At 44.1% G+C, this 24,783-nt stretch overlaps 1 protein-coding gene across 2 annotated transcripts in view; it reads left to right on the top strand.

Moving 5' to 3' along the window:
- The window catches only part of ANXA2 (annexin A2), a 47,917-nt gene extending 32,855 nt beyond the window's left edge, over positions 1 to 15,062 (top strand). Inside the window, exons 5-13 of one of the 2 annotated variants that reach the window (XM_054451121.2) lie at positions 1,670 to 1,783; positions 5,508 to 5,598; positions 6,728 to 6,807; positions 8,481 to 8,540; positions 10,216 to 10,309; positions 10,873 to 10,968; positions 11,441 to 11,499; positions 13,190 to 13,312; positions 14,705 to 15,062. In XM_054451121.2, coding sequence (XP_054307096.1) covers positions 1,670 to 1,783; positions 5,508 to 5,598; positions 6,728 to 6,807; positions 8,481 to 8,540; positions 10,216 to 10,309; positions 10,873 to 10,968; positions 11,441 to 11,499; positions 13,190 to 13,312; positions 14,705 to 14,764 — 777 coding nt within the window. In that variant the 3' untranslated portion in view covers positions 14,765 to 15,062. Of the gene's footprint in view, positions 1 to 1,669; positions 1,784 to 5,507; positions 5,599 to 6,727; positions 6,808 to 8,480; positions 8,541 to 10,215; positions 10,310 to 10,872; positions 10,969 to 11,440; positions 11,500 to 13,189 lie in introns of both variants that reach the window. The other variant, XM_063652673.1, reaches the window with a different exon arrangement.
- Positions 15,063 to 24,783: the final 9,721 nt, after the last annotated feature.

The following is a 24,783-nucleotide window of genomic DNA, read 5'->3' as shown; positions in this document are numbered from 1 at the left end:
CAAGGAGAATTATGTATCTTTTATAAAAGATATGTAAACTACTTGAGATAGTTTCAAGTGAAACAATTGGCTGTTTGTGAAATAAAGAAGAAAGTTTGTGAAATAAGGAAGATTTGTGTTGCAGAGTTCTTTAGGGATACAGGCTGTGGCTGCCCAGGTGATGAGCTTGAAGAACCTGGGCCCGGCTGGCAGAGTGGAGATGAGCTGGGAGAGACAGCTGCCTTTACGATTCTTTCATGTTCTAGCAGACGCCAGATGCGAGACTTCTCCTTACAGGGAAGGGTTATGTTTTATTTATCATACATTTCTGGAGTTTTTGTTTAGTTTTTGTTAAATGCAAAGCTCTGTGCTGGACATTGTGAGAAACAGGAAGTTGAACGCCCATAAGGAGTTTAGAATAGAAGTGGAAGAAGTCAGTAGGTGCCCAAATGCTATTTGAGGTTTGAATAGAGAATGGGTAGAGGGGAGTGTCAAGGGTAGGCTAAGTTTGGAGTTATCTAACCTCAAAGTTCCAAACTGGGAGACTGGTGTTATAATTGGGAGCTATTGCTTTTACAGTCCCCTCCTAAGTGCCGTGTGTTCCCGGGACATTGGGAAGCAGGAGAAAATGGGTGGCGAAAGCCAGGTGGCTTCTAAGATCCATGTCAGTTCTAACACTTTTGACATCTATGAATGATTCAGGATGGTTGTCTCTGAAGCAGGCTGCAAATCACCTCTCGTAGCCTGCGAGTACCTGTAGGGGCTAAGCTTTGTAGATGCCACAGGTGCTCTTTAGAAAGCAAGGAAAGAAAGAAGAGAGAGAAGAGAAAGGAAAAAGCGAAAAGAAGAACATTATTTCAGTAGGAGGCTTCAGTCATCAGCCATGATTTGTAGGAAGTTTAGCTCGAGGAAGCATCGCTAAAAGCCACATTGAGTTGGGGTGTCTGTCTACATACATGGGTGCTGACCAGACCTCTGACAAATTTTTGTGTTCATGGTGACAGTGGATCCAACCCTTAAGAAATTACATGCAGCAGGGAATTCAAGGGGGCCAATTCAGGGGTGTTAGTTTCCTATCACTTCCATTAAACACCGTCCCAGTTTGGTGTGGACAAAGAGGTATTTTCTCGGTATTAGATGAAGTGTTTTGCATAGGAAAGTTTCATGACCTTACTTCCACCTGTGTTGGGGCCTCTGGTTCCTTCTGGTGACTTTGAGGAGCTGCCGCTGGAATGGCCGCCCCCACGTCTTTTACACTATATTGGGAGGCCACGAGATCTGCTTGCCAGGAGGCTGTCTGCTCAGACACCTCCTTCTTAGCAGGGGCCTTGATCTCGGAAAGTGTCTTGCCTTCCACGGGGTGTTACCGCTTTCCAGCATATTGCAAAGTGCCTGCACTCTCACGGCTTTCTGAGGAATCACATATGACTCTAGTTTCCTTTTATTGACCGGGGAAGAAGGCAAAATTAACTTGGATTTTAAGGAATTTCATTGAAGCAAAGCCTGATGTTTATGTTTTCTGAGATCTGGGTCTGTTGAAGGGAATGCAATTGAGGGCGTTTGACCCAAGACTCTGGAGTGGTCAAAGACCCACAACCTGCTTCACAAAAAGATCCCTTTTACTTTTGTTTTACTCACCAGTTTTAAAGTAAAATAAATATTTTCCTTATGATTGCCTGTTTTCTTGAAGGAACTTGCATCAGCACTGAAGTCAGCCTTATCTGGCCACCTGGAGACGGTGATTTTGGGCCTATTGAAGACACCTGCTCAGTATGACGCTTCTGAGCTAAAAGCTTCCATGAAGGTAAAATGCATGTGAGATGTCATCTCTGTCAAATCTGCTATTAATTTTGTGAATTACAGCTTTCTGAGTGTAATTTGGTGATTTTCAGTTTTGTTGAATTCTCATTTGGAACCATTTTTTAAAAATGAACTGAAGTTATACATCTCAGGATTTGTACCAAAAATATTTCAATTACTTGTTTTAAGACTGTAAAGAAATTTCATGATGCTGAGAAGTCAGTTACCAGCTGCTACTACTCAGCACCTGGGCAATTGGAATACCATTTGGGAAAACTACTTCCTTGATTACACTTCCTCCTTTAAAAAGATATGTTGTGATATTAAGGCAAGAAAAAAAACTCAGAGCTTTTGTTAAGTGAAGCTTGCAAATTCTGCCCATCCTTTCGTGGGTGTTTCTTCCTCCCATATTCTCTCTGTCAGTAAGATTTGTTTCAAATTCGGGCAGAATCAGAACATCATAGTGCATATAAGGGGTAATTTCGATGATGAATCGTACCTGAATCGTACCTGTGAGAAAGTAACTGTGAAGTTTCATTGCACGTTATCTTTTATGTTTTTCTTTTGTAAAGTTCTTTTGAACCTGGAATTTTAGGTTAAATTAAGTAAAAATTCTAGATTGGAAACCTCCTGAACTTTGTGCATACTTAAAACATCAAGTTTTTTGTTTTGTTTTGTTTTTTGAGATGGAGTTTCACTCTTGTTGCCCAGGCTGGAGTGCAATGGCGCGATCTCGGTTCACTGCAACCTCTGCCTCCCGGGTTCAAGCGATTCTCCTGCCTCAGCATCCCGAGTAGCTGGGATTACAGGCATGCGCCACTACGCCCAGCTGATTTTGTATTTTTAGTAGAGACGGGATTTCTCCATGTTGGTCAGACTGGTCTCAAACTCCCGACCTCCGGTGATCTGCCCACCTCGGCCTCCCAAAGTGCTGGGATTACAGGTGTGAGCCACCGCACCTGGCCAACATTAAGTTTTATATAAATGCAATAGATGCACACACATAAATGTATGTTGTACTGCAACACATTTGGACCCTTTTCGTAGTGTGGGTCTGCAGCATTTGAACAGTCCGACACTGCCCTCTGCTGATATACACGGGTAAAGTCTGCGCTGTAGAGGGGGGAAGCCATATGTCTGATTTTTTATTCTGAGTCTGAGAGTGTTTTCTCTGATGCCACTGTTCCTGAATTATGAACAGTCTGAGCTGTAAGCCTGTCACCAGAGCTAATGTCACAGTTCAGTTGTCATCCTTTCCCCAGAGAACACAAGAGTGAGGCTGCTTCGGACACTGGGCATCTCCAAAGCCTGGAACTTGATAGCTCAGGGCTGCTGTAAGATTTGTTGTTAAGTCTCTTTCTTCCTTCAGTTCTTCAGCTTAGCCCAAGCTGTGCTCAGTTTATTTTAGCGGACTTGTCTGAGTTTCCTAAGTAGGCTGTACTGCAGAAAAGACGTCATTAAGAATGATAAAATGTCAACAGCATTTCATGATCCTGGTTGATAAAAATAGCGCTCCTGAAAACCGAGTCTGTGGACCCTTGGAGGCAGGGATGAGTCAGCCTCTCCTAGGTTTCTTCTGACCATCAACACTTCAGATCAGTTTATCTTATTTTCGTCAAGAATCTATTTAGTTGTGATTCATGTGGCTTTACTGGTATCTATTACTAGGTATTAGTGATTTGAAACAGACCTTTTTGAGCTGTCAGTCACTGTTGTAATCTCTGTAATTGGGCCCAATGGAAGGTGCTTTAACTGCTGAAGCTTTGACCCTGTGCCAGCTCTTCCATTAGCTATCACAGTTGAGTACCCTTCCAAAATCCATAAAGCTTGAAGTGACATTAACTGAACTATGCTTAAAAAAAAAAAAATCTGTTTTGACTTCTGGCAGTACCGGTGGCAGTATCTGCCATATGTTACAGTAGAATTTGCCCTTGTGATAGGAATTGTGGACAGTCTGTGGAGAGTTTGGGCAGGGCTTTGGAAATTGCCAAGGTCACCTTTGAATGTAGACATAAAAACACTATTGGAATTCTCAGATATTACCACTGGTATATCAGTGATGGAAGGAAACACATCTTATATTATTCTGCCTGTCTTGCAATTCTACAATGTCAGGATATAACATTTCTCCCAATGTGTATTATTTTTAGACTATATTTCTATCATCCTTGAGATTGAACAACTGCCTCTCAAAATATTCAAAGATACTCGGTAGTCGTTTAATAACATTTGTGTAGAATGCTGTATGGACCTTTTGCTAACAAGGGGAGAATTTTTGGCTTTGCTGGAACCTCTACAAATCATGATTAAAAACTCAGAAGAGCCATTGGCTCAAAGATTAAATGAAGAATAAAATTCAAAATTAACCATTAACCTGAGGCTTAGCTTATATTATATAAACTACTTTTTCAGGGGCATATAACCTCTAATAAGTTTAATTAATAGCTGACACACTTTTCATGTGGGTAAGTAAGTTTCTTATTGTATTAACACCTTATAATTGATTTACATTTTAAACAGTTGTAATTCTACTTAGTTCAAAGTGATATTTCCATATTCGGAAAGACAAGTATTAAAGAATCCTGATTATTAAGTCTTGACTTTGATCATGAAGCCAGCTTTGAAATACATGTTTCACTGAGTCCTTTCAAGCTATCTGACATGCTCAAAAGTGTATATATTAAATTTGAATACATCACCCATCAAATTCTTATTCCTTAATAAAGTGTTGGTGTCTAGGTTTATTTGGCACTTCATTATTTCTTTTTGCTTCCCTAAAGTGCCTGAAGAGTGCATAATTATCAAGCAAAAATGGAAGGACAAGAATGAAATTTTTAACATTAACCCAATTTTACATTTCAAAGAGGTGAAGCTAAAAATTTTTTCTTAACTATACCTTTGCCTGGTAAAAAGACTTACTCTAACAATGCTGGCTGCAAGTGACAACATAAAATTTCTGTATTCCTTTATTTTAGCGAGAAGAATTGTTTAACAAAGAAAATTCTCATCTGTTAAAATAGTGGGTGGTTATTGTAGAAAGTGAAAAATAATAATAAGAAAAAGTTACTTTATATACCCACAGCAAAAGGCAATTGCCACTTTTAACATTTTGGCATATTCTATTGCTGCCTCTTTCTATCTATTCACTCCTTTTTTTTTTTTTTTTTTTCTTTGTGTTGGAGTCTTACTCTGTCGTCTAGGCTGGAGTGCAGTGGTGCGATCTCGGCTCACTGCAAGCTCCACCTCCTGGGTTCATGCCATTCTCCTGCCTCAGGCTTCCAGTGTAGCTGGGACTACAGGCACCCGCTACCATGCCCAGCTAATTTTTTGTATTTTTAGTAGAGTCGGGGTTTCACTGTGTTAGCCAGGATGGTCTTGATCTCCTGACCTCATGATCTGCCTGCCTCGGCCTCCCAAAGTGCTGGGATTACAGGCATGAGCCACTGTGCCCGGCCCCTATTCACTACTTTTTTAAAAAAACATATTAACAGTTGAACTCAAACATGCCAATTCCACCATCTTGTGCTCTGGCAAAGCATTTTTTAAAGGAATAGAAAATACCATTAATTTGTGCTGAGGGATAGAGTATAGATTCTTCAGTAGGAATGTAGAAAGCAGGATGCTAACAGACGCAATCCATGTTTGCAGTTTACCTGACGGAGATCAGAGAAGTAGGCTAATGGTGGGGAAGCCTTTCCCTGATGATGTTTGTGCTTCCTGCTTCACAGGGGCTGGGAACCGATGAGGACTCTCTCATTGAGATCATCTGCTCCAGAACCAACCAGGAGCTGCAGGAAATTAACAGAGTCTACAAGGAAAGTGAGTAGCTTGATTTCTGTGATTCATCCTCTCAGCCCAATTTATGTGACTCTATCATGGCCACTGGGGTTAGTGTTTGGGCTAAGATGCCTGGATTAGTGATGTGCAGAAGCGCCTGCCACCTTGACTATGCAGGCGAGGTTGGCTGTGGTCCAAGTTTCTCTCCTTCACCTCCTTATTGCCTGCATTTTGGTTATTACATTCCACTAGAACTTCTGTGTTAGAAGAAGGGTAGACAGGAGGGAAAGGAGAGAAAACAAAACTAATTTTTAAAAAAGATCGGGTGAGGAGAAGTAGCAAGTATTATATATGGATTCCATTTATTGGGTGCTGTTCAGTCTCTGCTCAAGAGGTTGCCAACCCTGGACTGTGGATAATTGAAGAATTATAGCAAGAGACCCCTGTGGACTGGTGCACACTAAGCAGTATAGAAGGCTATGAGTGGAATAAACAATGCAACTTACATCGCTACTGCATTTCTTTTTTCTTTTACTTTTTAAAGTTGATATTATCTTAGTTGTACATATTTTGGGGGTACATGTGATATTTTGGTACATGTATTATATATCATATGTAATTATCAAGTCAGGGTAATTGGGATATCCATCATCTCACACATTTATCTTTTTTTTATATTAGGAACATTACAGTTCTTCTGTAGCTACTGTATTTCAATATAGATGCTATTTTGAATATTGAAATATAATTTCATTCAAAAGCATTATTTAATTCTTAGTTTTTGCCATTGTGCATTTTCTCAGTGGACAGTAAAGCACAATTGTGTGTGTGTGTGCATGTGTAGACCTCCAATTTTTTTTGATGTTCGGAACGAGTATTCACAGTCAGGAGGGCTGGGAGCCAGTATTTAAACTACACAAGAGGTCACCGATCAAAGGTGAGCCTGTGAGGATCCCTGATTTGATCTAGCCCTGCTGCCCCCTGGCTCTGATTTCATGAGGGTGAAAATCATTCTAGTGAATCCTTCCTCTGTTTGGGGTTAAGGAGAATGGATATGTCCAGCTAACATAGCTGTTCTGCTTTTCAGAGTCTTAGTGGAAAACGGAGAGATTGGGGTGGGTGGTTGGCTACACAGGCAGAAAGCATAAAACCAGATGTATTTTCCTCCAAGTGTACAAGACTGATCTGGAGAAGGACATTATTTCGGACACATCTGGTGACTTCCGCAAGCTGATGGTTGCTCTGGCAAAGGTTGGTTTCCCAGTTTCTTTCTTTGCCCTTGCTTCCTCCCAAGGCAAGTCACATACCTCATTTTATACTTGGAGTGAATTAACTAAATCCCCTGTGCCTGCATCAGAAATTCAGCTGCATTTTCGAAAGTGGGTTTGCACTGTCACTGCAGAGTTGTCAATTTTGTATAATAGGATTTCTTATCCTGCAAAACCTCATGGAAAAGTGGACTTTGGGAGCCAGAGGAGGGATGGGCGGCTCTCAAGTCCTGGCCTGGATTTATGTGCCAGAGCCTTGCCCGCGTGACTTAGGGAAGGTCACTTTGCCTCTATCTGTGGTCATGCAGGACCCAGTGGGAAGTGACCTTATGGTTTCTTTTTCCTGCGTTCACTTCTCATGGAAGAATTTGCCCATTTAGTCCTTTGTCTGGAGTGGAGTTGTCTTTGTGGAGCTGATTGCTAATATTAACACATTAACATGGAGGAAGGGGCACTTCCCCTGTGAATCCCTAGTTCTGGCCAGTGTGCAGCTTAATGCTTGTGTGCCAGGGGAGGGATGAGAGACCCTGGGAACCCTGATGACAAATGACAGATAGTGCATCCGGGCTACTCACATCTCCATTACTGCAACAACTCCTATGCCATTCTCCCTGGCGCTCCTCTCTTTGCTACCACCTGCCCTGTGTACCGCAATCCACGGATCTCTGTGAAATACACTTTCACCATTTTACTCCCCTCTTCAAACCCCATTTCTGCTCCATCAAATTTAAACTCCTAACTGCTGTGAAAGTCCTCTAAACCCTCCCCGCATCTTCTTTGCTCATCTTTCCTACTCAGCTCCACTCTGACAGGGCAGCTTCTTACTTACCTGGGAGTGTGCTGTGCCATCCCTCATGTGCTGGCTGGCTCTCCCTCTCCGCTTGGCTAGCTGCATCTGAAGTTTCAGCTTAAGCCCGGGCCCATCGTTCATGCTCTTTGCTGACTCTGCTCTCTGAGAGTTCTTCTCCTCCTGCATTTTGTGTCTTCCTAGTGCCGTAGGTTCCCGGGCTGCTTTACATTTTTTTCCACATATTCCTCCATCTGCATCGCAAGCTCTCTGAGGGAAAGAGCTAAATCTCATCAGCTTTTTGTGGGGGATGGGGACAGGGATTCTATAAGGTGTGTAGGCCAGGACTGGGTACCAAGGAGGGGGTTGTTGATGGCAAGGCACAGCCCCCACTTCCTTGCTCAATGATTTTACCACTCCTTGGCTGGTCTAGGTTTCTTTTTCTTTTTTTTTTTTTTTTTTTTAGACAGAGTCTCACTCTGTCACCAGGGCTGGAGTGCAGTGGCATGATCTCAGATCACAGCAACCTGGTTCAAGCGATTCTCCTGCCTCAGCCTCCCGAGTAGCTGGGACTACAGGCATGTGCCACCATGCCTGGCTAATTTAGTAGAGATGGGGTTTCACCTTGTTAGCCAGGATGATCTCGATCTCCTGACCTCGTGATCTGCTTGCCTTGGCTTCCCAAAGTGCTAGGATTACAGGCGTAAGCCACCGCACGCAGCCCCATCTAGGTTTCAAAGTAAGAAAAATCTTAGGTGGATACTTATTTAGGAAATTAAATAATGGCTTACATGGACTGGGGAGAAAATATTTTCAGTTTTAAAATACACAAAGAAATGGATTTGAAGTTCTTTTTTCTTCCCCCATAGGGTAGAAGAGCAGAGGATGGCTCTGTCATTGATTATGAACTGATTGACCAAGATGCCCGGGTAAGTGCTGAGCTTTTTGATTTGAGTTTTTGTTTTCTGGTAAGTCTCTGGATAGTCTATATAGTAATTTAACTCTGTGTAACAAATGACTCCCAAACTCTGTGGGTTAAAACAACAAACATGTATTATTTCTCAGTTTCTGTGTGTCAGGAATTGAGGAGTAGATTAGCCCAATGGTTCTGGCTCAGGGTCTTTTCTGAGGTTGCAGACAAAATGTTGCAGGGCTGCAGTCACCTGAGGGCTTGACTGGGTCAAGGGAATCTGCTTCCAGGATGGTGCACTCACATGACTGTTGGTAGGAGACCTTAGAATCGCTCCACATATGCCTCTCCACGGGGTCGTCTGAGTGTCCTCACAACATGGCAGCCGGCTTTCCCCAGAGCAAGCAATCCACAAAGAGGAAGCCACAGCGTCTTTTATGACCTAATCTCGGGAGTCCCACCTTGCACTGCTGTCATACTCTTTTCATTAAAATGAGTCACTGAGTCTAGCCCACACTCAGTGGGAGGGGATTAGGCTCCTTCTTTGGAAGGGAGGAACCTCAAAGAATTTCTGGCCATATTTTAAACCCACCATAGTCTGAGAGCAATGTTTATTAGAAGATATTCTTATAATGCTGGTGTTAACTTACAGAATCAATACGTGACTCACATATGCTCACTCAGGCTTTGCTTGTATGGAAGCATCCATTTCTGCAGAGTGTAATGTGGCTGTGCACACCAATCAGGCAGGCAGGTGGGAAGCAGAAGAAGGTGGAGAAGACACAGCCGGGGACAGGATGGCTTACGGCTCCGTTGTGGTGGGGGATAAAGGGAGGCCAGCAGAGACCTGTCCTTTTCTGGCTGAATAAGACTTTTGCCTTTTCTAGTTCCATTATCTCTGAGAACTATTTGTTAAGCTTATTCAGACTGCAATGAACTATATTCCTTACTCAGAGGGTCAACGATTGTCTCAAAGTAAGTCATAAAAGCTGCAGAAAAAAATTAATTTAAATTAATGTTAGTTTTAAAATTCAATATATTCCACACAGCATGGCTAGCAGGTAGTAGAGAAGGGTTTTAAATAAAGTAATAGAAGTTGGGTTTTGCAGTTCCTAGATGGTGGAAGATCACGGAACGAATATCTACCCTTGCATAAGCCTTTCTTCCTCTTGCCCTCCTTGCCATTGTTAGGGCTACTTGTAGCCCCTAAATTTTCCACAAACTGAAAATGAGACGAGATGGGCTCCTTTTCCAGCTCCATCACTGCCTGAGTCTCTGAGAAGCTTGGGAATGAGAGCCTGGTCTGTAGCTGTCTAGTAAACATCTGCTAGCTTATCTGCCCCTAAATGTGCCCAAAGGGAGGAGGGCCAGATGTGTTAATGAACATTTACTTGTCCTTCTTTATATGAATACAAGCTCTTGGTCCCTCCTTTCTTATTCAAGGGAGGAGATTGTACAGCAGACCTCACGAACTATCTGCAGTCTCATATGGTATCCATCTGTGCCTAAGGAAGACCGCTTGTGATTAAGACTTTTGACCTAAATAGTAGGTCTCTCCCCATGTCTGCAGTATAATCATCTTTCATTGTTTGGCATTTTGAATGTGTAGCTTTTTTTGTTTTTTTTGCATGACATTTTTTATGACCTTTACACTGGATGTGTAGTTAACTTTTCCTGGTTGGTTGTACTCGTAGGATCTCTATGACGCTGGAGTGAAGAGGAAAGGAACTGATGTTCCCAAGTGGATCAGCATCATGACCGAGCGGAGTGTGCCCCACCTCCAGAAAGGTGGGCACTGTGCCGAGGGAGTCTCAGTGCCTTGGGGCTCTGGCTGGGGTGGCCGGGTGGATGTCCATGTTGGGATGGAGTCTGCCAGAATGAGGTTCTGTCTCCGCTTGGCACTCTCATAGGCTCACCCATTTTCCCTCACCTTTCTCTCCCATTCTGGATTCTTTTCTCTTGCAAATAGTTTCTGCATTTGGTGCTTTATTCTGCAGCTCCTTCTTGTTTGATGATCATTTTATCTCGCCATTATTTGTTGAAGTAGTGGACTTTGCTGCATGCTCTGTACTGTTTCCTGTGGTTTTCGGATGGAATGGGTTCCACTCAGGGGAGACAGAGATGGTCCAAATATGTGGCCTGGGCAGTGCCATTCAGGACAGGTGGTATGGCTGCTCCACGACAAACTTGGCCAATGTTGGCTCTGGTCACCATGGCAACCTCTAAGATCCTAGGAGGCTATGATCATCCTCAATTCTTAAAAAAATTATGGTGCATAAAACTAGGTGGGTGATCATTGACAGCTTTGACTAGTGGCTCTGATCTGATAACTCTTTGTTGTTTTTCCTCAGTATTTGATAGGTACAAGAGTTACAGCCCTTATGACATGTTGGAGAGCATCAGGAAAGAGGTTAAAGGAGACCTGGAAAATGCTTTCCTGAACCTGGGTAAGTGAATGTGGCCCCCATTCCTGGTAGACATCAGCTATCAGAGCAGAAGTGACAGATGGCCATCCTCTTAATTCAGATGTGTTTGGGAGGTGTGGCTTCTATGCATGCTTTGGATAGTTTTACAGTCTTAATTGTATAGATTTAAGAATATAAAACTGAAGAAAAGCCTAACTTGGTAACAGATTGTTGCCAGGGAGGAGTAAGAGAACAGGAGGAGAGAGGGGTGTGTTGTGGAAACTCACGTATGCACTTGGGTTCTGCAGGTCTCAGAGACCTCTGGTTTAAAACCGTGGTGGAACTTAGTATTGCAGAGGATTTCTACATTTCCCTTAGCCTGTCCTATTTTGCAGCCCTTTTCCATTGCATTAGGTCACTTCTGTTTTGTGGCCCAGGGCCAGGGCATTCTCTCTCACTGGTAGAGGAGAGACCAGAGCAGCTGCAACCCTGACTGCCTTTTTTCTCTCCACAGTCCAGTGCATTCAGAACAAGCCCCTGTATTTTGCTGATCGGCTGTACGACTCCATGAAGGTAAGGGCAGCTGGCTGAGAGAGCTGTGTTTCCACACTCAGCTTTTCTTCTTTTGGGCCCCAAATTGAGTCTCCTTGACTCATGGATGGAGGAAGGGGACCCCACTGTCTGGATGCAGGAACACACTAGTCAGCTGTGGTTGTATTTGACAGCTGAGAGAACCACAAATCTGTCTTCTCTCTCTCAGCTGCTTGAACATGTATTTGCGTACAGGCAGAAAGTAAAGTGCCATGGGAGAGAGAAAATGTGACATGGTAGTCGTGTCTGATCCCTGCTCAGGTTTCTCAGTGATTTCTTCCTGTTACTGCCAGAGTCAAGACAAGTGAGGAAGGGAGCGATTATTAAGCACCCACTATACAGTAGCCATGTGCTACTATTTTACCTTAAATCATTGCAAAACAACCTCTGAGGCTTACATGATTATCTTCTTTATAAATGCAGAGATGGATCTCAGAATACCTCAGCCTGCTTGAAGTTACACAGACGGATTTGAACCTGGGTCTATCAGACCCCAAAGACAGCCCCACAACTCTCCCCTAAATGAACCACCTCTTCCCATAGACCGATTCCATTTTCTACACCTCAAATGTGCCACGTGTTTTCTGGCTTCTAGGCTTTTGCATTTTCCTTCTGGAACATCTCCCTTGTGTGCGCTGCCTCTGCCATCTGTCTTTGAGTTCCATATCAAATAGCACCCCTTGGTACCTTTGGTCTGATGCTCTGGAAGTAAACTTAGTGGTCTTTATTGCACATATCATTAGAAATGGCACAGAGCGATGATAGAAATGTGTTGGCATGTCCCCTCTAAGCCTGCGAGAGTCAGGAACCTCTTGTTACATATGGAGACTCAGACTGCTTGAACTGAGCCTTGCAGTAGTAGGTGCTCAGTATATATTTATTGAATGGTGGCACAGAGTGGGAGTCTGTGCTGACTACAGCCTGGTGTGTTTGGAATTCCCAGATGCTCTTCTTTCTTTTCTTGTCTTTTCTTTTTTTTCTTTCTTTTTTCCTCCCTTCCTCCCTGCCTTCTCCTCCCTCCCTGCCTTCCCCTGCCTCCCTGCCTTCCCCTGCCTCCCTTTCCTTCCTTTCCCTTTCCCTTCCTTTTCTCTCTCTTTCTCTCTCCTTCCTTCCTTCCCTTTTTCTTTCTTTCTCTCTTTCTTTCTCTCTCTCTCTCTGTCTTTCCTTTCTTATATATAGGTTTTTGGGAAACAAGTAGTGTTCAGTTACATGAATAAGTTCTTTAGTGGTGATTTTTGAGATTTTGGTGTACTTACCACCCAGGCAGTGTACACTGTGCCCTAATATCCCTTATCCAAAAGGCTTGGGACCAGGAATGTTTTATATTTCAGATTTATTTTTGATTTTGGAATATTTGCATATATATAATGAAATATTTTAGGGATGGGACCCAAGTCTAAACTTGAGATTCATTTATGTTTTATATAGACCTTACACACATAGCCTAAAGGTAATTTTATACAACGCTTTTGATAATTTTGTGCATGAAACAGTTTGTGTTAAGTGCTATTTGTGGAATTTTTCATTGTGGCATCATGTCGGCACTGAAAAAGTTTTGGATTTTGGAGCATTTTAGATTTCAGATTTTCAGATCAGGGATGCTCAACCTGTAGACTCTTTCTTTAATGATAACATTCTCAGCGAATGTAACAAATATCAACTTGATTTTCAGGGCAAGGGGACACGAGATAAGGTCCTGATCAGAATCATGGTCTCCCGCAGTGAAGTGGACATGTTGAAAATTAGATCTGAATTCAAGAGAAAGTACGGCAAGTCCCTGTACTATTACATCCAGGTAAGCCTGAGGTGCGGCGTCAGCCTGCCCTGCCGTCCAGAGCACCCTGGGCCCCGGCAGGTGGTGTGGCAGAATGATGACAGAGTGGTGGTTTTCTGTTTTCTAACTCTCTGGGGAAGAGATGCTAGTCATCAACTATCAGGGATATATTTTGAAAGCACCATTTGTGATTTGTCCTGGACTTTGTAGAATCAGGCAGATGTTTTATATTTTTCACATCTGTTACTCTACAATGATCATCGGTGTTCATGACGATGATCCTGCAAGGCTTGCTGACATCTCGAAGAGACTTGGAAGATCAATTACATTTTACTTTTTTTTTTTTTTTTTTTGAGTTGGAGTCTTGCTCTCTCACCCAGGCTGGAGTGCAGTGGCCACAATCTCAGCTCACTGCAACCTCCGACTTCTGGGTTCACGCCATTCTCCTGCCTCAGCCTCCCGAGTAGCTGGGACTACAGGCGCCCACCACCACGCCCGGCTAATTTTTTTGTATTTTTGGTAGAGACGGGGTTTCACTGTGTTAAACCAGGATGGTCTCGATCTCTTGACCTCGTGATCCGCCCGCCTCGGCCTCCCAAAGTGCTGGGATTACAGGCGTGAGCCACCGCGCCGGGCCACATTTTACTTTTATTATGCATTTATTCCTTGAAAAATCCTCTGGGATAGGCCTGACAACTTTCAGTTACTCAGAACTCCCATCTCTCCAATCAGTTTAGCGTCTGTCTGTTTTGGCGTGATGTCGCATTTGCATGTAAGGAAGTGATCGCATTCACAGTGGTACCACTGTGTAGATTTCAGACAGCCCTTGCAATTCCCCTTTCTAAAAGTTCCTCAGATGTCCAAAGGCATGCCCAGGGGTTAGCAAGGATGAAGTTAGAGCTGGGTTTTTTGTAGCCAGGTTTATTAGGGCACATGTTTAAAGTCAAAGGACCAGTTAGACTCTTAGTAATTGTTCCTCATCTCACCAGCTTATTTCCACTTGACCTTAGTAATGCAGGAAATAGGAGAGTGAGCTAGGAAAGTACCCTGTTCTCTGTGGAAAGGCGAGGATGAGAGAGGAAAGTTGGGGTGTTTGTAGGACCTTGCTGCAGTGAGAAGAGCCCTGGTCACTAACCTATGTCAATCCTCAGCACCTTGCACTCCCTCCACCCCACAGTCCTAAGGAGACTTGAATGTCTTCCCCAGCACCTCCTGCGACCACACTCCTGGAGGCTTCCCTGGCAATGGTTTGGGTGTGGCCTTCCAGGCCTTTGTGTCAGGGCAGGTCTCCTGCAGAGTCTTCTCTTTGTCTTGGGAGAGGCTTTGTTGTGCGTTGAGGCTACTTCTGTGTTATTGAGGAGTCTGGGCTTTTTTCTGATACCGCGTTTCTTTTTTCTCCTGGGCCATTTGTAGCAAGACACTAAGGGCGACTACCAGAAAGCGCTGCTGTACCTGTGTGGTGGAGACGACTGAAGCCCGACACGGCCTGAGCGTCCAGAAATGGTGCTCACCATGCTTCCAGCTAACAGGTCTAGAAAACCAGCTTGCGAATAACAGTCCCTGTGGCCATCCCTGTGAGGGTGACGTTAGCATTGCCCCCAACCTCATTTTAGTTGCCTAAGCATTGCCTGGCCTTCCTGTCTAGTCTCTCCTGTAAGCCAAAGAAATGAACATTCCAAGGAGTTGGAAGTGAAGTCTATGATGTGAAACACTTTGCCTCCTGTGTACTGTGTCATAAACAGATGAATAAACTGAATTTGTACTTTAGAAACACGTACTTTGTGGCCCTGCTTTCAATTGAATTGTTTGAAAATTAAATGTGCTTGGGGTTCAGCTGGTGAGGCTGTCCCTCTAGGAAGAAAGCTCTGGGACTGAGCTGTGCAGCATGGTTGCCCCTATCCAGGTGTCGCTATTTAAGTTAAATTTAAATGAAATAAAATAAAAAAAAATCAGTTCCTGAGTCACACAATCCACATTTCGAATGCTCAGCGTTCACATGTGGTCAGCAGCTAGTATATCTGGACAGCGCAGGTAGGGAATATTTCGATAGAAAGTTCTGTTGGGCAGCAGTATATGCCCAGGGCATGAGAGGACCTATGGGGGAGAAAAAGGATCCCAGAGGGACCCCTCATCTGCTTATCTTTCTACAGGTTAATTAGGTGAAAATAAGCATCAGCAGCAGCCACAAACTGGAGAGAGCAGTGGGGCAGGGTGGGGCAGGCTACAGCATTCTGGCAAAGGAGATCCAACACAAGTCGATGGGGATCACGGAGAAGGGATTTCTTTTGACTAGGAGGATTGAGAAAGATGACAGAAAAGGAACCATTTGAGCTGCACCCTAAAATCTAAGGTGAGGTTTTACAGCTGGGAGAAAACACTCCATGCCGATTATTAGGGGTCTGGGAATGAATGACAGGTCGCTGATACAATGGTACACATGTCAAGAAGTTCAGAGACTTTTTTCTGTACAGTGAAAGTTATGTCTCTCCCTCACTAGCCAGTGGCCTTCCCTGGAGTCGCCTGGTTTCCAGTACATTTTCATGGATAGACTGCATACGCATGTATATATATGTATGTATCTATCTGTGTTCATAAATGTGAAGGTGCTGTCCCCAGGCTGCCGGTACTGGGTTCTGCAGATTCCTTTTTATACAAGTGCTCCCCCTAAGCAGGGTGGAGGGCTGGGAGTGAGGGGAAGTTGACTACTCCCCCTAACCCTTCTCCTTAGTGGAGGGTGTGTCAACTACTCATTTTTGGCACCTGGCTGATGCAGGGCCCACTCAGTCATCTGCAGGGACTAGGTAGGTAATGGAAATGAATGTATGAAATGGGCAGGTCGGACAGAAGTGGGGAATCTGGGGAAAATGGGGAATGCCTGCCTTGCTTGAGGCATTCAAATTTAATTCAAACAACAGTTGCAACAACATGGCATTGACCAAACCAAATACATCTGTGAGCTGATTGGCTGCTATTTTGGCCCTTTGGCAAACTTTAGATGGAAATTTGGATGGAGCATTGCTGTTGAGTCACTAGTGGCCCGTAACATACCTGAAAGGCCCCTGAGATAGTCCTTAAAAAGCAGGTTATGCAAAAATCAGGTATTTTGTTAAATGTGTCCTGCCTATACATATTAAAATGGATGCCCCAAATCACAGAATCTACTGTTCTATGTGCTTGGGGCAGAGTTCAAGGAACTGCCTAAGAAGCAGGACCTTTCTCATTAACCCCAAATTATACTGAACTCAGAATTGATAGGGCTGGGCAGAGGCTGTCAGGAGCAATGTTTCAGATCAGTGAACATTTAGGCATTGTTACCTCTCAATCATACGTGTGTTTCAGGCTGCAAAGGGAGCAGTGGTGTGGAGAAGACAAGGCCATGGGTTGAATATGGGGAAACTTATGCTCCCACTGTGCCCAGGACAGTCTGGCCACTGGTGTGGCCAACAGGTATGTGGGAAAGTCCAGAGGGCAGGCCAACATAGGAAAGGCGCTTGGAGAACTATTTCAAACACTGTCTACTGTTTTTCCTCTATACAAAGCAATGGCAGTCCAGTGTTTTCCAAAACTCATAGCCAGCGCCCTTGAAATTTGGTCCCATTTTCTTCTGGATTTCAGCCTGTCCTCCTCAGTCAAGCTGTCCAAACTGTTTCATGAATAAAGAGAACCATCTGGAGGTTTGACTGTTCTCCCCAGAAATTTTACTTTGCAAAGAGAAGGAAAAGGGTACCTGGCAGGCTGTGAGTTGGTAACAAGAACTTTGATTTTATTCTTTGAGGAATAAAAGGTAATTGATGCAATGTAGCTATGAAAACGTATTGTACTATAACACTGTGATCAAGAACATGATTTTTTTCTGCCTGCCTTGGTGGGGCTGGGCAGGGCCATCATGTTGCACAACCCCAGAGAACACTCATCCTGTTGTAGTCTATGTGAATGTTAGCTCCCTTGGTGGTGTGCAGTGTACAACCTGTGCAGCCATACGTGACAGCCCTGTATCGTGACCTAGGTGTGTGTGAGATGGTCTATTCTGCCTTTTGCTACAGAGTTGCCTTTCCAATTAAAAAGTTAGAAGGCAAATCTTATTTAGAAACAAATGGGTGAACCCCGAAAGGTCTTGACTTCTCCATGGACTCTTGATCTTCAGACCAGTTTTACAGGGCTATGTACAAACGGCTATATATATGAATCTTCCCCAGTATGTGAAGTTCCCATGGTATAAACTATTAGTAAAGATAGCTACGGCAGGGAAAACCAGGCTCACAAAATGGCTACATTTAGCAAGACGAATGATTTGAGGACAGAAATCTTTTAAATCAATTTTTAGTTTTTAAATGACTCCCGTCTCCATTCCTCTCCGTGTGTTTTGACAAACGGCTTTGGCTTTTTATCCACATCGGTTTATTTGACCTCCTTTTTCCATCAACTACCAAAATGAAAACTCTGCTGCGAGAGCGAGGAGAGAGAGTGCGAGCAATTTTAAACATCCCTTAGCAATGAGGCAGAACATGCTATAGCCATCAAGTTCTAGTTGTTCATTCTATTTATTGAAAAAAGCTTGTAGCCTGATTTCTTTTATGCGAGTACATTTGAGCAAGCAAAGTTTATAGAGATGACTTATCTTATTACATTAGAAGAGTGATTTGCTATCTCAGCATCTATAAGCAATTTTAACAGACATTTCTGGATGAAGAAAAGCTTTTGTAAATATATGCGAAAGACACAATTTCATCAAGCATTAAATTGGAGGTGCCCTGGAAAAATATTACATTTGTGCACTCAATTAGCTTGATCGTGGCTGAATTTTGTCCACTGAAGGCAGCATTTCTGCAGAAAAACAGAAGCATTCCCTACGTCAGCAGGTTTCCTGAAACAAAAACACTTTCCCCCTTTGCCAGTCCTCTTTTGCATTTGTGCTGTTCCCAGCTCTGTGTCCCTAATCAGGCCTCTCGGTCTTGTTCTTCGCAGTAGAGTTGTTAGAGGAGAGGGAACCAGATAGAAATCCCTGATAGAAATCCAAACTCAACAATTCCAGATTTAAATAGCCTGCATTCAGTGCAAAAGCTAGGCAAGCTCTGGGCAAAACTGGGAGGGTGTCAAAAGTAGACTTAAGTCTTCCTGGTCTCCTTACAGGGTCTGTAGGACAGCTGTGCCTCCTGCTGCTCCCAGGACTCTGGTGGCCTCCTTACTGCTCTGGGAAGGGCATCTCCCAGCTACTCCTTGGTGTGGCTGTCAGCCCATGTCCTTTTCCCTGGGATGAGTCTGCAGGACCCACCCTATCTTCTATCTTGGAATGGAAGTTTTGTCCTCCTATTACAGGAATGAGAAGAGTTAGGAAATGAATGGTTGGGGTACAAGAGGGCTTTCTTGTGCCCCTAAAATTCAGTGAAGGAAATGAGCTAAATATTTAGGGATGATCATGGCCCTCCTCCAACACACCCCTGACCCCCTTGCTGACCTGTAGTTGAACCATCAGGTCTCTACTAATAAGAAACAAACCAGAAAATCATGTAATGCCAGCAGAACCTGGCCGTGAGGGTGGCTGATGTTTTTAAACAGTAGGTGAGGACAAATTGGAACTTTCTCAGCTGTAATCCATTACAGCCTGATACAGTTTGGCTCTGTGTCCTCAGCCAGATCTCATCTCCAATTGTAATCGCCACGTGTGGAGGGAGGGAGGTGATTGGATCACAGGGGTGGGTATCCCCCATGCTGTTCCTGTGATAGTGAGTTCTCATGAGATCTGATGGTTTTACAACTGTCTGGCATTTCCCCGCTTGCACGACTCTCTCCTACCACCATGTGAAGAGGGTCCATGCTTCCCCTTCACCTTCTGCCGTGATTGTAGTTTCCTGAGGCCTACCCAGCTATGTAGAACAGTGAGTCAATTAAACCTCTTTTCTTTATAAATTACCCAGTCTCGGGTAGTATCTTTATAGCAGTGTGAGAATGAACTAATATATAACCCAAGGCAATTATGCTTTCAAGTAAATGTCTAAAGATTAATTCATCCAAGAAATAACAAGGAGTTTGGATTAGGAACAGAGAAATGTTTGAAACAAGTCTTTGTTACTCTGAGATTGCCAGATTTCAAATTTTACCATGGAGTCTTGGGTTTTGGAGAACCATCTTGGTCTCAATGAGTTGCCTTTGTCTGAATAGACATGAGCTGATATATGACTATGAAGATTTGTTAAAGTCTAGAGTTCTGCAGGTAATATTGGTCCTCAGTCATCCATGTATTCATTCATTGACTTCATTTATTCAATAGACATACCTCCTATGTGCTGGTCCCTGAACAAAGCACTAGGGATATGGAGATAGGAGAGAGTAAGAACAAGGCTTACTCTTGTACAAGCCAAGTACAAGCCAAGTAAGTACGAGGCTTACTCTTGTACAAGCCAAGCAGAATGACAAGGGCTGTGATTGGGAAAACCACAGGCACTTGGGGGTTGAGAGTAGCTGATTGCATCTAAGAGAAGCACCTGGAAGGTTTCTAGGGGTGGCAATCCTTTTTTTTTTGTTTGTTTGTTTTTGACAAATCCTTGCTTTGTCACCCAGGCTGGAGTGCAGTGGTGTGGACATGGCTCACTGCAGCCTTGACCTCCTAGGCTCAAGCTGTCCCTGCCTCAGTCCCCTGAGTAGATGGGACTACAGGTGCATGCCACCACACCTAGATAATTTTTGTATTTCTTTGTAGAGATAGAGTTTTGCCATGTTGCCCAGACTGGTGTCGAACTCCAGAGTTCAAGTGATCCACCCACCTCGGCCTCCCAAAGTGCTGGGATTATAGGCATGAGGAGGCAATCCATAAAGCTGGATTTTGTTGTTGTTGTTTTTTTGGTGTGGTTTTCTTACAAGAGGATTATATAATCAGTGCAGAAAGTTGGAAAATACAGAAAAGTGTGAAGAAGAAAACAGAAATCACCTGAAACCCCAGTTGGAACGGATTGCTATTAATATAATTGGCAAGATGACCCATTTGAGAATCAGCTCTTGTTTCCTTGACAGAAAGCTCATCAGAAAGAACAAGAGGCAGTTTTTCCTCCCCCTTCTCAAAGAGGAGTTGGGCTTTAGGCAGCCACAGTCAGGCCATCCTCGCCCCATTGGAGAGTTAAGGTGGCTTTTGGTTTTTCAATGTCTAGTTCAATCCAGGATGTATACCTGGATTATCTCAAAGGAGTGGGCTCTGGGGTGAAAGGGAGAAGCAAACAGCCTTTCCCTGGGAGGGCTGGGTTTCCAGAGATGGAACGAGGAAGTTCCCAGGTGATGGGAAATGGTGCCCAGCCCCCACATATCACCTGGAGTGTCTGACCGCTGACTGGGAAGTCGAGTGTTTGCAGGAGATCAAAAACTGACCACAGCAGTATTGGGTACCCCTGGAAAAGTCTTCTTGACTGGGCATGGAAATGGGGAATGAGGTCCTGCTCAATGTCAAAGCCTATTTTCCAATCCCAGTCTGATTTGATACTATTTCTTCTCCAATTACCAGAACAGCCCACATCCCACGATGGGAAGCTGGAAGGGAATCTTTTTATGTGTACCCCCTGACTTTGTTTTCTTTTTGACTTTTTATATCTACAATATGTTTCCCAGACAAATCATAGTAAGTATTTCAGACACCTGAGAGCCCCATAATTTAGAGCTAACTTTGTGCTTTGAAGAGCCTAAGTTAACGAAATTTTATGTATCAGTAGGGAACACAGGTTCCCATCAGAGTCATAAAATGAGGAAAGGAAAATGAAGTTTGCACCCAGATATTGTATTTTGAGCTGCTGTGAAAACAAAGAAATCACAGAAAATGATTTCAGAGCATAGATGAAGCAAAGAAAGAGGTAGTAGAATCAAAACTTTTCAGCTCTTTAGTGACATAATTGCCAGTTCTGTTTTTCTTCTTCCTTAGAGACACAGTCTTGCTGTATTGCCCAGGAGGGAGTGCAGCGGCTATTCACAGGCATGATCACGGTGCACTACAGCCTCAAACTCCCGGTCCCAAATGATCCTCCCCACTCAGCCTCCTGAGTCACTGCGACTACAGGTGTGCACTAGCTTTGGGGGGGGTGGCAGCCATTTCTGTTGTAATATGAGGTTTCCATGTAATTGACACCTGGCTTCTCATAGTGACAGATACAGAGTAAGGTAAGGTATGTTAGCCTTCTTCCTAGCCTGTGTGTTGTTTATTTCTTCCTTTGGCCAAGGCCTCCAAATCTCCACATAGAAATTCAGTCCTGGCCCTCCCTCCTTTCATCCCAGCCTGGGCATGGAATGTTGACTCAGCTGTGCCTTCTGCTGCTCCCGAGACTCTGTTGGCCTCCTTACTCCTCGGGGAAGGGGTGAGCTGTGCCTGGGGCTCATGCTTTTCCCCCTCTCATAACCCCGGTCATGTGGGGGCTGAGACTGCTATGCCCCGGGGGCTGACCTCATCTGCCAGCTACCTGGAAGCCCTGTTCTTGCATCACCCTTCTCCCCGTGCCCCTGAACCCCTCCTGTCATTCCCTGTCCTGCTCCACTTAGTTCCCTCCTGGAGGAGTGTTTGCACAATAGGGACAGCAATTTCTTAAAGGGTGGGCCCTGCCCGGGTGCTTGGACTATCCCATCACTTTATCCAAGGACCTCTGCTGTCTTTCCATCATTGCTGGTGAGTCTTTGCTCCTACTTAGAACATTTGCTGCGATCCCTTGCCTGCCTCACCTTATTGTAAATAACCTGCCTGCCACTGATGAATTCAGAGATGATGACACAAGTTGTTCGTGTGGCACAAAGAATGTGCTACGCAAGTCCAAAGACTAGACAACCACCTTGTCCTCTCTTCCCCCATCCATCCGTCTCTCTGCCAGAAACTCCCCCCTTGACATTGGTCTTGGCATTAAGATTTGTCTTCAGGAAAAAATAATGATAATTGGAAGGGGTGATCCATCATTCCTTTAGCATACTTGATTTTACATTCATTTATCGTTTCTTCAACAGAGACTATGGCTCTTAAAGAAGGGAACGTGGGGCGGGTACTGTTGAACAGGGTATGAGAAAGTATGCAGCATAACCGGAGGCTGAATATAAGTAAGCGTTTAACTGGAAGAGCCAGATAAGGTGGGTCATTAATGTACTTTTGACATATTTTACAATGCAATTCTGGGTTTGATACTGGAAGTTTTGAGGGGCTCTCCCTCAGAGATAAATCAATCAATCAATTCCTATCTCCACCAAATAAAGTCTACAGGGTTAAAGGTGCTCAGTGGTTAGCCTGCTGGGTCGAAGGTGTCTGGGACCAACTGTGGGGCTATAAGTCCCCAGTGAGAGGCCATAGGACAGTTGGGATGATTGTCTCTTGTCTCTGGGTTGGGTTCACCTGCAACAAAGGCTGTTACCCTTGAACCCCAGTGGAAGCCTTGGAGTTCTCTTAAGCTGAATCTTTTCCCTAGGGTCTCCCCACTTAGTGTTCCCTATGGCTTTGCTCCCCTGAGAATAATAGTATCTACTTTATAGAGCTGTTGAGAGGATTAAATGAGGCAATACATGTAGTGTCACTGGTATAGTTCTTAGCATAACGGAAGCATTTACTAAATCAAATCAATACATGTAATATATTACCAGGTCTATAATATATGTCATATTGTAGTGTATGATTAGAGACTGGGCCCCGTGGACCTAGAAAAGACTCTTCCTGCTACGCACTGCTTGGCCTTGGGAGAATCCAGCAGGACACTGGACAATCGTTCCAGGGATGCCGTGTGGCTTCTCTCCTTCTCGGGTCTGTTTCCATTTGGGGATTCGACCTCCTTGGTTCTCTTGTCTAATAGCTTTGGATGTGCCTCCTGCCGCCTTTCTCTCTGTCAGTGAACCTCAAGACCTGACTCTGCGAGCCTTCGGGGAACTGTACAGTGTTTCGACCTTAGGTGACGTGAGGGGAGGTGTTAATGAGTTCCCTATACAGCAACATCATTTATTTTCTTGGCAGTGAGGCAGGTTTTTTTTGTTTCCATCAATTTTGGACCTTATCAAGTTGATGAATGTATGTAGTCTGATGATGGGTGAGAAATAATATTCATGATGTCCAATGCCTCTTGTTCCTGAAAATCAATTAATTTGGTTACCTAACACAGGCCAGTTCCTTGAGGGAGAGGATAAAAGTTCACTTCCTGGAGCCATGTAACTATGACTCTGATTAAATAATGGTAACAAAAACTGTAGGAAACACTGAGCCAGCTACATTCAGGGGAGTTTTGGCCCCACAATGTTAGAAGATACTAGGAAGGTCAGGAAGCCTGGGCTGTATAGTTTCTCTTCCACGTGGACATGTTCACCCAACAGGTCCAGGCAGTTCTTCTCACACTTGTTTCTGTGACTAAGTCCCTGCCAGTCACTTCTGGGGACATCACAGAGTAATGATCCATTTTACATTTATTATATAAACCAGCAGTTTTGCTCATGGGAAATTTTAATCATATGTGTGCAGATATTATGCCTCAATTTTATGCATGAAATGTTTTTAGGATGTGACATGTACAGTGATGGGTTTTTCTCCCTCTTTCTTGTACCTCTGCTTACCTCTTTTCCTGGAATCTGGGCTTAAGGCACAGATGGGCACACATACCCTCTTAGCCTAACAACATGTAAGAGGAAGACTTGCTAATGAACATTAATCTTCTCAGGGGATAGAGTTTGATTGCCATTGAGTCCACTTCATTTTCTCCTCCTCAGAACCTGCATCTGGAACAGAGATGAAACAGGGAATGCCCGATCCATCTATATCAGAAGAGAGAGAGATAGAGGGGATTTGGGAAGAGGAGACATGAAGGAGCCATAGGAAAGGCAGAGTGAGGCCGGGCGTGGTGGCTCACGCCTGTAATCCTAGCACTTTGGGAGGCCGAGGCGGGTGGATCACGAGGTAAGGAGTTTGAGACCAGTCTGGCCAACATAGTGAAACCCTGTCTCTACTAAAAGAATACAAAAATTAGCTGGGTGTGGTGGTGCATGCCTGTAATCCCAGCTATTTGGGAGGCTGAGGCAAGAGGATCGTTTGAACCTAGGAAGTGGAGGTTGCAGTGAGCCAAGATGGTGCCACTGAACTCCAGTCCGGGTGACAGAGCAAGACTCTGTCTCAAAAAAAAAAAAAGCAGAGTGAAAAAGGCACAAGAGGCTGGGCGAGGTGTCTTACGCCTGTAATCCCAGCACTTTGGGAGGCCTAGGCTGGTGGATCACTTGAGGTCAAAAGTTCAAGACCAGCCTGGCCAACATAGTGAAACACGTCTCTACTAAAAATACAAAAATCAGCTGGGCATGGTGGCGGGTACCTGTAATTCCAGCTACTTAGGAGGCTGAGGCATGAGAATCCTTTGAACCTGGGAGGCAAAGGTTGCAGTGAGCTGAGATCATGCCACTGTACTCCAGCCTGGGTGACAGAGAGAGGCCCTGTCTCAAAAAAAAAAAAAAAAAAAAAAAAAAGGCACAAGGGCAAGGATGGAGAGAAAGGAATAGAAGTGCCTTCTCCAAGGGCT

The sequence above is a fragment of the Pongo pygmaeus genome, chromosome 16, assembly GCF_028885625.2.
Source record: "Pongo pygmaeus isolate AG05252 chromosome 16, NHGRI_mPonPyg2-v2.0_pri, whole genome shotgun sequence".
Lineage (NCBI taxonomy): Eukaryota > Metazoa > Chordata > Mammalia > Primates > Hominidae > Pongo > Pongo pygmaeus.
Note: the sequence above shows the minus strand (reverse complement) of the source record. Positions and strands in the feature narration are given on the sequence as shown.